Source organism: Stegostoma tigrinum, chromosome 14, assembly GCF_030684315.1.
Source record: "Stegostoma tigrinum isolate sSteTig4 chromosome 14, sSteTig4.hap1, whole genome shotgun sequence".
In the NCBI taxonomy this organism is placed as follows: domain Eukaryota; kingdom Metazoa; phylum Chordata; class Chondrichthyes; order Orectolobiformes; family Stegostomatidae; genus Stegostoma; species Stegostoma tigrinum.
Genome location: NC_081367.1, coordinates 55,590,320 through 55,603,255, shown reverse-complemented (window position 1 = coordinate 55,603,255; position 12,936 = coordinate 55,590,320). Strand labels below are relative to the sequence as shown.

Here is a 12,936-nt window from a genome sequence, read left to right as displayed (position 1 = left end):
TTGAATCCTCCTCACAACTTAATCCTGCCTGTTTTTATGTCATCAGCAAACCTGAAAATATTGCATTTAGTTCCCTAATCTAAGTCATTTTTATATTTCATGAGTATTTGTGATCCAAGCACTCCTCATTGTGTACGCCACTACTCACTGCCTGCCACTTGAAAAAGACCCATTTATTCCCCCTCTGTATTCCCTATTTCAATCAATTCTCAATCCATGCGCTTTAACATTGCCCACAAATCTCTAATGAAGGATCTTATTAAAGTCCTTTTGAAAAATCCAAATATACCATATCTACTGGTTCTCCCTTCTTTATTTGACTAGTTACATGCTCAAAAAATTTTCAGTAGTTTTGTTAAGCATGATTTGTGGTTCATAAGCCCATGTTGGCTTTGCACAATCTTGTTAACAGCTTTCCAAATATTCTGTTATCACATGTTTTAGGATACTTCTAATGGTAGGCTAACTGGTCTGTAATTCTATATTATTTTCTCTCCCTCCCTTTTTAAACAGTGGAGTTACATTTGCCACCCTCCAACCTGTGGAAACAGCTCCAGAGTGTATAAAATTTTGGAAGATGATTACAAATGAATCCAGGATTTCCAAGGCCGCCTCATTTTGTACTCTGGTTTGTAGATAATCAGGCCCTGATGATTTGTCAGCCTTTAACCCTATTGATTTGCCCAGCACCATTGTTATGACTACCAGTTTTCTTCAATTACATCCTCTCAGTACCCCCTTGGTCCCCTAATATATCTGGAAGGTTATTTGTCAAGTGAGAACAAAAATGTCTGTCCAATTCTTCTATCATTTCTTTGTTCTCCATTTTAATTACCCCAGCTTCTGACTGCAAGGGAGCCACATTTGTCTTTACTGATCCATTTTGCTTCACACATTTATATAAACTTTTATGGCCAGTTTCTAGGTTAACTACAATTTTCCTCTCAGAATCTATTCTCCCCCTCTTAATCAAACATTTGTGTACTTTTTAGCTGAATTCTAAAATGTTTCCAATTTTCAAGCTTGCTGCTTTTTCTAGCAATTTTATGTCTCCTCTTTGGATCTAATACTAACCCTAATTTATTTTGTAATGAGCCACCTTTTCTCTTCTATTTATGTTCCAGACAGAAATGAATAATTGTTGTTCTTTTAATATCTTAAAAATGAACCACTACTTATCCACTGTCAACCGCTTTAGTAAGATTCCCCAGACTATCCTTGCCAATTTGTGTCTAATGCCCTCATAGTCCCTTTCATTCGGATTCAGGAACCTAGTTTCAGATTTGACCATTTCATTCTCCATCTTAAGGAAGAATTTTATCATAATATTGCCACTCTTCCCAAGAGATCAGACAAAAGAATATTGTTAATGCATCCTTTCTATTTGAACGCTACTCAGTCTAGAATAGCCTGTCTTTTGATTTTGTTGACTTCCTCTACAAAGCCATCATGTACACACTCCAGAAAATCCTCCAATACCATTGCTAATTTTGTTTATCTAATCTATATGTAAGTTAAAATCACAGTTGATTACAGTTATATCTTTCTTGCGTGCATCTCTGATTTCTAGTTTAATGTCTTCCCTTACATCACCACTACTGTTTGGCCTATAGACAAGCCCCAACAACATTTACTGCCCCTTTATTGCTTTTTCTTATCCACACCCATGAAATTCAATATCATGATTTTGCAAGCCATTATATTTCCTCACTATTCCATTGATTTGTTTCTTTACTGGGATTGCTGCTTCATCAACTTTCTTTTCTGTTTGTCTCTCCTAAATAATGATTAGCCCTGGATGCTAAGTTCCTATTTTGGTAAGCCTGCAACCATGTCTCTGTTAAAAACAACTTCATATCTATCTTTTAAATCTATTGAATAAATTGCCATTAAGGTCTATTTGTGCTGCTAAGTCAACTAACCTCAACACAAATGCTCCAGGCATTGAGATACAAAGCCTTTAGATTTGTCTTTTCAAGTTGTTAGTTGTCTTAGCTTTTTTCTTTGTAAAACAAATGGTGCCACAATGCAATCTTGATTTTTCGGCCTTTAGCTGGTTCCCTTTGTATTTAATTTCAGCTGCCACTTGTTCACAAATTTCACCAGCCTGTTGGACATGGTCTTTGCATATCATCTTGATGTTACTGTGTCCTGCAGGCTTGATATGACTCCCTCCCACGTTTCAACCTAATAAATTCTAAGCCACCAAGCTCCACTTATTGCTTTGTATGCTCCACCAAGTGCCCTTTTACTATTCTCCTCTCTCTCCACTGACTTTCACTGACTTCTGAACCCAAAAAGCATTAACTTCATAATTCCAATTTACAGCTCCTCTGTGGCTTTGCCCAACCCCATCCCACTTCTACACTCCCTCCAATTGTTTGTCCCAGGCAATATGTTTGTACCTCTGGTCTCCAGTGTTGCTTCTGTCTGCTGCAGTTGAGTAAGTAATGCTTTTGCCTGTGGCAGAGGGTTGTGTGTTGAAGCTCTATGCTGAAACTTGACCACATAATTGAGGCTAACTCTAACTCTCCCAGTGAGGTGCTGATGGAACACTGTATTGCCCTGGGTGTAGTCATTTAAATGAGACATTAAACTTAGGCCCATCTCCCCTTTCAGGTTTGTGCAAAAGATCCCACAGCATATGCAACGAAGAGTGAGAAGTTTTCCTGGTGTTCTAGTTAGCATCATTCCTTTAAAAAGAATCACTTTTTAGTGAAAGATTATCCAGTCTTTTTCATGTTTAGAATTGTCCTTATTGTCACGAGAACTCAAATGAAGCCTCTTGGCGCCATCTTAGGTACGGAGTACTGAGGTGCAGATATTTTAAGCGTTGGTACAGAGTTAAAAGAAAAGGTTAACATGGGAAAAGAGTTTTAAAATGTCCAGAATTATGATAAAGTAACCCTAAGTATTTAAGTTCTAGTCCATCTCCAACATGAGACTGTGCCTGCTGGCTCCAGAACATGAGGCCACTCTGCCTCACCGCACCAGCCTCCATGCAGGACTCGCTGGAGCGCCACTCTGGCTCTGGCCTGATCCACTGCCGCTGTGGGACTCAGCACATGAATCAGCCTGCTTGTTCCTCTGAGGGACTTGGCCCACGCATTCAGCTCCACTCAGGCTCTGGCCATAATTTGTCTCCTTTGATTCCACTCTCTGGGTAGGGCAGGGCAGTCAAAAATAGCAAAGAAAGCTACAAAGAGGAAAAATAAAGAAGGCAAAAGAAAAGGAACTGATGAGCAGAGGCGCTCTGACTAGAGCGTACTATTGTGCTGCCATCTTGGATATATATTCACGGATTGGCTGTCGTATTTTCTATATTGGATCAGCAAATTACAAAATTTTAATGGGCTTAAGATTATCCTGAGGTAAGGCAGAATTTGATAAAAATACAAAGTTTTTTTTCTTTATTTCTGACATGCGTGTGTGAAGTTTGGGTTCTGTTGTCCAGACTGCCATCTTTTTTTTAGTGCCTAGAGCAGATGCACAGGTAAACATCGGTGGTATAATTTACCTGTTGAACCCCATCATTTACAATGAACTAATAACAGGTTTGTCTTGCTCTGTCACCAGGCAACAGGGTGTTGTGTAAACCTGTTTTCTCAATAACAGCTATTTCAGGCAATAGCTTTGAGACATGAATTTGACACAAGGTTTCACTTGATTGTCATAAATGAGTTGAACTTCAATCCTGTGGCCATAAGAGGAATGTTCTTTAATGAGATCATGCAGTCAAACTTACATACTTCTCTTCATGGTGTTTAACTTGATCTGCGCCTTGGGCTCTTGGATGCAACACGGTTGGCTTGGAAACAGTAGGTCAGCTGTTCCTTTTGAATTAGAAACAGAACCAATAATGATCTGAAATAAAAACAGAGAAAATGCTGAAAGCGGTCAGCTGGTCAGGCAGTATCTGTGCAGAGTGAAACCAAGTTAACATTTCAGATTGATGGACTTCAGTTGGAACCGATTTTTCTCCCATAAAAGTGAATGATGTGTTGAACCTAACATTTTTCGGACCTCCCATCTGCACAGTCACTATGACCATCTATTACTACCTCCATTTGATTGCCAAACTCTGTTCATTTCTTAACAAAAACCAAAAGAACTGCGGATGCTGTAAATCAGGAACAAAAACAAAGTTGTTGGAAAAGCTCAGCAGGTCTGGCAGCATCTGTGGAGGAGAAAACAGTTGCCGTTTTGGGTCCGTTCTGAGGAAGGGACGCCGGACCCGAAACGTTAACTGTTTTTTCTCTGTTTATTTCTTAGTCATTTGTTAGTGAAACCCTCATTCGTTGCTGCCTTTCAATTTGATTTTTGCAATGCACTCCTGGCCAGCTTGCCAGTCTGTACTTTTTGTATACCAAAGGTAAATTAAGACTAGGCTTTCCCTGTCAGAACTTGCCCAAAATCTTGTTCTCTTATCACCCCTGTCCTCACTGATCTACGTTGACTTCAGTTAGTGTGCCTTGATTTTAAAATTCCTGACTTGTCTCCAAATTCCTCTGTGACCTCAGTTCCCCTGTCTCTGTGAGCTGTTCTACAATCTACTAAAATATCTACTCTGTTCCAATTCCAGCCTCCTGAGAGTCCATGATTTTAATCGCTCCACTATTGATGAGCTCACTTTCAACAACCTGAACCGAGTTCTGGAGTTTGCTTTCTAAGCCTCATTTAATATAGCTGTATATAGCGCAGTGTCAAAATTTCCTTAATGATCTTCCTTTGAAGCACTTTGGGGCAGTTTATATTTAAAAAAATATATCATTAGTACATGTGATAAGTTTCAGCACACCATATATGAATATCAAACACATTTGCAGAAGTATGAGCACAGCTTAGATACAGAGGAGCTCAGGCAGCGGGCAAAGAGTAGGGGAGTTGGGAACTGAATAGCTTTTTTTTTAAAAGAGCCTTGCTTTTTGGTGGTTGTCCTCTTTGGGGAAGAGAAGGCTATGAGGACATTGACTGTAGTGACTCAAATCATGAAGATTTTGGACAGAGCAGTTAGGGGGCAACTATTCATGTCGGTGAAAAGATCAGCTATGAGAGGACACAAATTTAAGGTGATCGACAAAAGAAGAAAAACAAAGTGATGTGAGGGAGCTTTTACACAGCAGAATGCTGGAGTGCTGTGCCTGAGAGAGTGGTAGAAGCACATTCAATCATGGACTTCAAATGGAAATTACTTGAGGAAAAAAAACAGTTCCTCTATCAGAGTCGGCACTGACATGATGGACTGTATACCCGTTTTCTGCACTGTAACTATTCTAGGATTCACAGTACACAGACATTGAATACAGTGTGCAACTCCTTCTGGTCTTCTCTTTAATATGTTCAATCCACCTGTAACAACCAAGGCTATAGGAGTGCACCACTGCTGAAGCCCCAAAACTCCACTAGCCAGAATATTTTTTTAAAAGATCTTCTCCCACGTAGCAAGTTGACCATTTAAATACCTTGTTAATCTCCGGTTTTAAACCAAAAAAGCTACCGAACTGGTTTAATAAGCACAATTATGAAAACAAAATTTACTGCGTCAATAAAATGCAATAATTAGTTAACATACGCAGTCAATAACATAGATGTGTAAATGCCTGTCCTTCTAATACATTGAACCTGTCAATCACATTTGTGCATGTACTCTGTCTCTCATCTGCGATCTCGCACACGGTCCTGTCATTCTCTGTCTGTCTCGTGTATGCTGTCTCCCATGCACTTTCCCCTCGCATGTTCTCTCCTTCACTTCATGGGCTCTGTCTCTCTCATGTGCCCTCTCACAAGCTTATACTCACTTGCTTCAGAGCACTTGCATGTGCCCCCTCTCACCCGCTAACCAGCAGTCTCTGTATCTCTTGAACGCTCGCTCTTTCTGTATCTCCTATACATGCTTACTCTCTTGCACACGCTCGTGCTCTCAAAATCTCTCCCACTGACACTCAGTCGCCCACATGCTCTCTGTCTTGCTTACGCTCCCTCTCTTATATGCTGTCATGCTATTGCATATGCACTCTACCTCTTGAACACACTCATTAGCTCTAGCAAACGCACTTTCTCTCATGCTGTCTCTTTCACCGACTCTTTCACACACTGTTTCTGACACTCTCATTCCCTCTCCTGCACACTCAACACTGTCTTCAGCATGCACTCTCCTGCCTGCTCACACGCTGTCACACTGTATCTCTCACACACTCTCTATCTGTTGCAAATTCTGATACTGTATTTCGCTTGCCCATGTGATCTCACTCTCTCCCACAAGCTCTCTTTGGGAGCAGAGATTGACTTTCTAAGGTGGGGAGTGGGTTAAAAAGCACTTTGGTCAATACATTTGGCAAATAGATTTCAGAAAGAATGGTCTATAAAAACAGGGAGGTTTTTCTAAAACAATATATTGCACTGGTCAGATCACAGCTGGAATACTGTGAGCAGTTCTGGGCCCCTTATCTAAGCAAAGGTTTGCTGGCATTAGGGACAATCCAGAGAAGTTATGGAAGAACTGTCTTATGAGAAGAGGTTGAGGACGTTGGACCTGCACCAATTAGAATTGAGAAGATTGAGAGGTGACCTCATTGAAACCTACAAGATCCTACAGGATAGGTAGATGCAGCAAGGTTATTTCCATTGTGATAGAGTCTAGGACGACATGGCATCATCTCAGAATAAGGGGTTGGCCATTTAAAGCAGATGAGGTATTTCTTCTCTGAGGGTTGTGATTCTAGAGAATTCTTTACCACAGAGAGCTGTCGAGATTGGGTCATTAAGAATGTTCAAGGCTGAGATAGCCAGACTTCTAATCAATGAAAGAATAAAGGGTCATGGAGAAAAGGCAAAACAATGGAGTTGAGGATTTCCAGATCAGCCACGATCTCATTGAATGGTGGAGCAGACTCCAGGGGGTGAATGGCCTAGTTCTGCTATTGCATCCTGTGATCTTCTGAATAAAGTGTAGAATGGTCTAGAGTCTGTTCCTCCAATGTTTTGGCAAGTGTGGTCAAATCATTAATCTTGCACAGTGCCTCTAATTCATGCTGACAGCTTGCTCAGGATATGCGATCTTGTTGGAGTCTTCTGATAGTCCATCCTTTCTCTCCCGTGCAGCAGGAGGTCAATGAGCACTTCAGGCCCAAGCCTCGGGATGGATCAGAACAACTGACAGGGAAGTCTGAAAGACCCGTAAGGTAAGTCTTATTGTAGTACCTTTCTCCCCTGTAGTCAAACTTGCCAAAAAGGACTTTGGCGGTTTCCTGATTATGAGGAACTTTTCGGTACCAGTGTGTACATCTGTAAAGTGAACTTCAGTAGGCAATTCAACTTTTTATTCAAAAAGCATCATAATCCAGCGCAATCCAGTTCCAAGACTTCTGTCATGTTGTCCCCTACCTGAAGACACATTTTTGTTGCTTTCCACTTATTCCAGAACAGGAATCTGTTTTCACGCCATACAGAGCCAGGATGGGAGTTTTGTTTTTTCTGGTTTTTATGACTCGGCATTTTGTGCCCTTGATCCATCAGGGAAGCCTTTGTACAACATTTGTATTTGTAAATACTCATTAATCTATCGCAAGTTTTTTTTTAAGATAGCAAAGTGTGGAGCTGGATGAACACAGCAGGCTCAGGAGCACAAAAGCTGACGTTTCGGGCCTGGACCCTTCATCAGAGAATTAGTTCCCTGGGCTAGTCCAGCTTCCCATTCACCAGCTATGTTGGAAAGCATCTTAGTCATTTATTTATTTATTCAATTCTAGGGCATGGGAATCGCTTCCTGTTCTTACTTGCCCTTGACAAGGTGGTGGTGAGTTGCGTTCTTGAACCACTGCACCCCATGTGATGTAGGAACACCTAGGATGTTGTTACGATTTTGACCCCGCGACGCTGTAGGAACATCCAAGTCAGGATGGTGAGTGATTTGGAGGGGGATCTTGAAGCTGGTGGTGTTCCCATGTACCTGCTGCCCCTGTCCTTCTGGATGGAAGTGGCCTTGGCTTTTGGAAATGCTGTCGAAGGATCTTTGAACTTCTGCAGTGTTTCTTGTGGATAGTATACATTAGTGCTTCTGAGTTTGTGGTGGAGCAGGTGGATGCATGTGGATACGGTTCTAATCGAGTAGCTGCTTTATCCTGGATGGTGTCAAGCTTCTTGAGTCTTGTTGGAGCTGCACCCACCCTGGCAAATTGCAGTGTTCTATCACAGTCCTGCCCTGTGCCTTAAGAGTGGTGGACCCACCTTGGGGTGTCAAGAGGTGAGGTAATTATTGCGGTATTCCTAACCTCTGATCTGCTGTCATGGCCGTTGTAATTCTACAGCAAATCCATTTGAGTTTCTGGTCAATAGTAACCCTCAGGCTGTTGATAATGGGGGAATTCAGTGATGGAATGTCAAGGTGCAGTGGTTAGATTGTCTCTTATTGGAGATTGCCGTTATGTGAAATTTATCTAGTGTAAATGTTATTTGCCTCTTGTCAGCCTAAGCCTGGATATTGCTCGGGTCTTATTGCATTTGAACATGGACTGTTTCAGTATTTCAGGAGTCATATGTAGAGCTGAACACTGTAGAATTATTGGTGAGTATTTCCACTTCTGTCCTTGTGATGGAGGAAAGGTAATTGATGAAGGAGCTGAAGGTCGTTTGGTTTGAGACACTAACCTGAGGAACTCCTGCAGATATGTCCTGGAGCTGAGATGACTGACCTTTGATAACTGCAACCATCTATCTGCCAGGAATAACTCCAACCATTGAAGAATGTTTCCCCACTTCCCATTAATTTTGCTGGGCCTCCTTGATGCCACAGTCTTTCAAATGTGACCTTGATATTGAGAGATGTCATTCTTGGCTCACCCCTGGAATTCAGTTGTTTTGTCCATGCTTGAACCAAAGCTGAATGAGGTCAGGAGCTGAAGGGCCCTGTCAGAACCCAAATGGGCATCATGTGGGGGTTATTGTTGTGCAAGCGATGCTTGACAACACTGGTGAAGACCTCTTCTATCACATCGCTGATGATCAAGAATCATCTGATGAGGCAATAATTGGCCACTTTGCATTTGTTCTGCTGTTTATGAGCAAAACATCCCAGGGCAATTTTCCATATTGTCAGGTAGATGCCAGTGTGTAACAATATTGGAGCAATTTGGCTATAGGTGTGACATGTATGGGAGAAAAAGTCTTTGCTGCTGCTGTCAGAAAATTGGCAGGCCGCATAGCCAATGCAGTATCCAATGCCTCCAACCAATTCATGATACCAAGTGGAGTGGATTGAATTGGCTGAAGACTGAAGTTTTGAGGAAGGGTCATTGGACCCAAAAGTTAACTCTGATTTCTCCTCTCAGATTCTGCCAGACTTGTTGAGCTTTTCCAGCAACTTATGTTTTGTGGCTGAACTGGCATCTGTGATGCTAGGGACCACTGGAGCAGGCTGAGATGGACCCATCTGCTTGGCATTTCTGGCTGAAGATTGTTGGACTTATTTTAGCTTTTTTTTTGCATTGGTGTGGGAAAGCGAAGGCCTAGTGGTATTATGGCTGGACTGTTAATCCAGAGACCCAGATAACATTCTGGGAACCCCGGTTCGAATCTCGCCATGGCAGATGGTGGAATTTGTGTTCAATAAATATCTGGGATTAATGATAACTATGAATCAATTGTCGATTGTCAGAGCAAAAACCCATCTGGTTCACTAATGCCCTTTAGGGAAGGAAGCTGCCATCCTTACCTGGTATGGTTTACATGTGACTCCAGGCCACACAGCTACATGGTTGACTCTTAACTGCCCTCTGGGCAATGAATGCTGCTCGACCAGTGATGTCCTCATCTCATGAATGAATTTCAAAAAAAAAGTGCTGTCTCCACCATCATTGAGAAAGTAATTTTTGTGAAATTCACTTTTCCATTGAGTTGTTTGACTGCCCACCACCATTTACAACATGTGGCAGGACTGCAGAGCTTTAATCCAATCCATTGGTTGGGTTCACTTAGCTTTGTCTGTCACTTGCTGCTTTTGCTGTTTTGATGCTTTGCAAGATTGACACCTCATTTTTGGCATGCCTGGTACTGCTCCTAGCATGCCCTCCTGCACACTTCATTGAATTAGGGTTGATCTCCAGGTTTTATGGTAATGGTAGATAGTGGGATATGGTAGACCCTGAGGCTGAAGATTGCATTGGAACATGATTCTGCTGCTGTTAATGGCCCACAGTGCCGTTTTGATTTGCTGATTGTTTGAAGTTTTTTCTATGAAGGACAATGTTAGGACCATACAGCATGAAGGAAGGTATTATCAATATGGCGGTGGACTTCTTTCCACAAGGTCTGTACAGTGGTCACTCTCACTGATAATGTCATGAACAGATGTGTGTTCAGCAGGCACATCAATAAGGATGAGGTCAGCCACGTTCTTCCCTCTTGCTCGTTCCCTCACCACGTGCCACAAACTCGGTTTTGTAGCTATGGCCTTTAGAACCTGACCAGCTCAATCAGTAGTGCTGCTACCGAGCCACTCTTGGTGATGGATGTTGAAATCCCCCATCCAGAATACATTCTGCACCCTTGCCACCTTCAGTATTTTCTCTGAGCACAGAGTGATCAGCTGAAGGAGGACAGTACGTCATAATCATAGAATCAATGCCCTTCGCCCAGGGAATCTGCACTGAAAAAAATCTACTGTAAAACTACCCTACAGGGGAGGCGATGTCCTCATGGTATTATCACTGGACTGTCAATCTGAGACCCAGATAATAATCTAGGCACCCAGGTTTGAATGCTGCCATGACAGATGGTGGAATTTGAATTCAGTGAGAAAGAAATCTGGAATTAAGAGTATAGCGATGACCGTGAAACCATGGTTGATTGTTGGAAAAACCTGTCCTGTTCACTCCTGCATTATAGGGAAGGAAATTACCACCCTTGCCAGGTCTGGATTACATGTACATGTGACTCCACATCCAAAGCAATATGGTTGTTTCTAAACTGCTGTCTGACAATAAATGCTATCCTAGCCAGTGACACCCTCATCCTGTGAATGAATTTTAAAAAAAAACTACAGTAATCCCTCTTTTCAGCACTTGGCCCATTGCTTTGAAAGTTTTAAGGGTCCCACCTCATTTGGCCTCCCAGGCTTTACATTCCAGATTCCCACTACTCTTTGAGTGAAAATAATTTATCTAAATTAGTGGAAGGTTTCCTTACACATTTAATCTGCAGCCATGAGACTTCATGGGTTCCAGAATTAATGTTAGGGACTCCCAGGGTGACTTCCTCCTTACTGTAAACCATTGTGCTGCCATCTATGCTAGTGGGACAGGATGCATCCAGAGATGGTGATGGTGGTGTCTGGAAGGTATGATTCGGTGAATGTGGCTATGTCAGGCTATTGCTTAGCTAGTCTGAGGCAACTCTCCTAATTTTGGGACTAGCTGCAAAGTGTTAGTAAAAAGGACTTTGCAAGGCCAAAAGGGCTAATTTTGCATGTGTCATTTCCATTGACTGTTGGTTGATATCAGGTGCTCTGATACAACTGAGTGGCTTGCTAGGCTATTTCAGAGGGCAGTTGAGACCAACCACATTGTGGGTCTGGAGTGGGTCTGCAGCCAGACCTGGTAAGGATGGTAGATTTCCTTCGCTGAAATACATGAACAAACCCAATAAGTTTTTCTGACAATTGACAGTCGTTTCATGATCATCATTAGACTCTTAATTCTAGACATTTATTGAATTAAAATTCTGCCATCTGCCACGAAGAGATTGGGTCCTTAGAACATTACCTGAGTTTCTGGATCAATAATCTAGCAAAAATGCCACTGACCTTACGCTGCCCCCAGTGTCATTTTCTTTTTCTGTGTGTTTTTGGTCACTGACATCATCCAGTTTCATTCCCACATCATCTGTGTTATCCCAATCACTTGAAAAAGGTTCGCGTCGCTTGAGGGAGTCAGAAATTTTCCAAAACACTTCTCTCACATGTACTGACTTTCATTTCTTTTGTCCCTTTTTTGTTTTGGAAGATGTGTTCCCATTGCAGGACATGTACGGTGCCATTAAAGAGGACTGCCATGATCTATCTGTGGTAGGGCATCTGCACCCATGACATCATTATCAGCTCTTGATAGAAATCAAAACCATTCAAAGTCTGTTCAAAATATTTATGATGTAAAGAAAGAAATGTTGTAATTGCAGGCTCTGTCAATTTAAACATGCAATAGTTTTCACTTGTCCACGGTGACTAAAGTGGTTTTGTCTGATAATTGTAAGCAAAATATATTGTGACTCCCAAACTAGTTTGTATTTTAAAAATATGCTGAACAGTCAGATTGTAAATATTTGAAGAGTTTTTGATCTAACATTTCTTTCACACAACATGGGTCACAAGCCCTTTACATTTTTCCTAGAACCATCCCTCCAATAGTTACCTGCATTTTTTTGGCCATGGTAACTTTATTTATATTACCTTATGGTACACAGCATGTCAATGTTGGATGCTCAAAAGTAACATTCTGACTCCGTGCATGTGTGCACAGTATTCCATCTAGCAAAAGATTATTTTTGCAAACAATTTTTCAGCTTTTCATGGAGATTACGCAGCTTGGAGCAGGCAGTATGTTATAATTTGTGCATCTGTAATGTTCCACACTCTTTCCTTTTATAATCTGGGATGGAAACTATCTGGCTAAAAGGATCTGATACTCTTCGGTGCCATTCTTTTGTTCACTGTTATTTTGGTGATAATTCCAGTTCCTTGGTCGGATACTACTTCTCTTTAATACTCAATATGCGATTGCTGTCATCTACTGTAAATATTGACACAAAGTGCAAATTCACCATGTCCTTATTTCCTTATTTTAGTTAACAATATTACTGTTAACAATTTTAAAAGGGCCCATTCTACTCTTTATCTCTCTCTCTCCTGTTTTACCTAATATACTTGTTCAAAATATATGTTGTTTT

The 12,936-nt window shown here is 41.5% G+C and overlaps 1 protein-coding gene across 4 annotated transcripts in view; it reads left to right on the top strand.

Moving 5' to 3' along the window:
- The window catches only part of ccdc50a (coiled-coil domain containing 50a), a 101,742-nt gene that overhangs the window by 79,910 nt on the left and 8,896 nt on the right, over positions 1 to 12,936 (top strand). For 3 of the 4 annotated variants that reach the window (XM_048541951.2, XM_048541950.2, XM_048541953.2), the window contains one exon: positions 7,102 to 7,181. In XM_048541951.2, coding sequence (XP_048397908.1) covers positions 7,102 to 7,181 — 80 coding nt within the window. The remainder of the gene's footprint in view (positions 1 to 7,101; positions 7,182 to 12,936) is intronic. The other variant, XM_048541952.2, reaches the window with a different exon arrangement.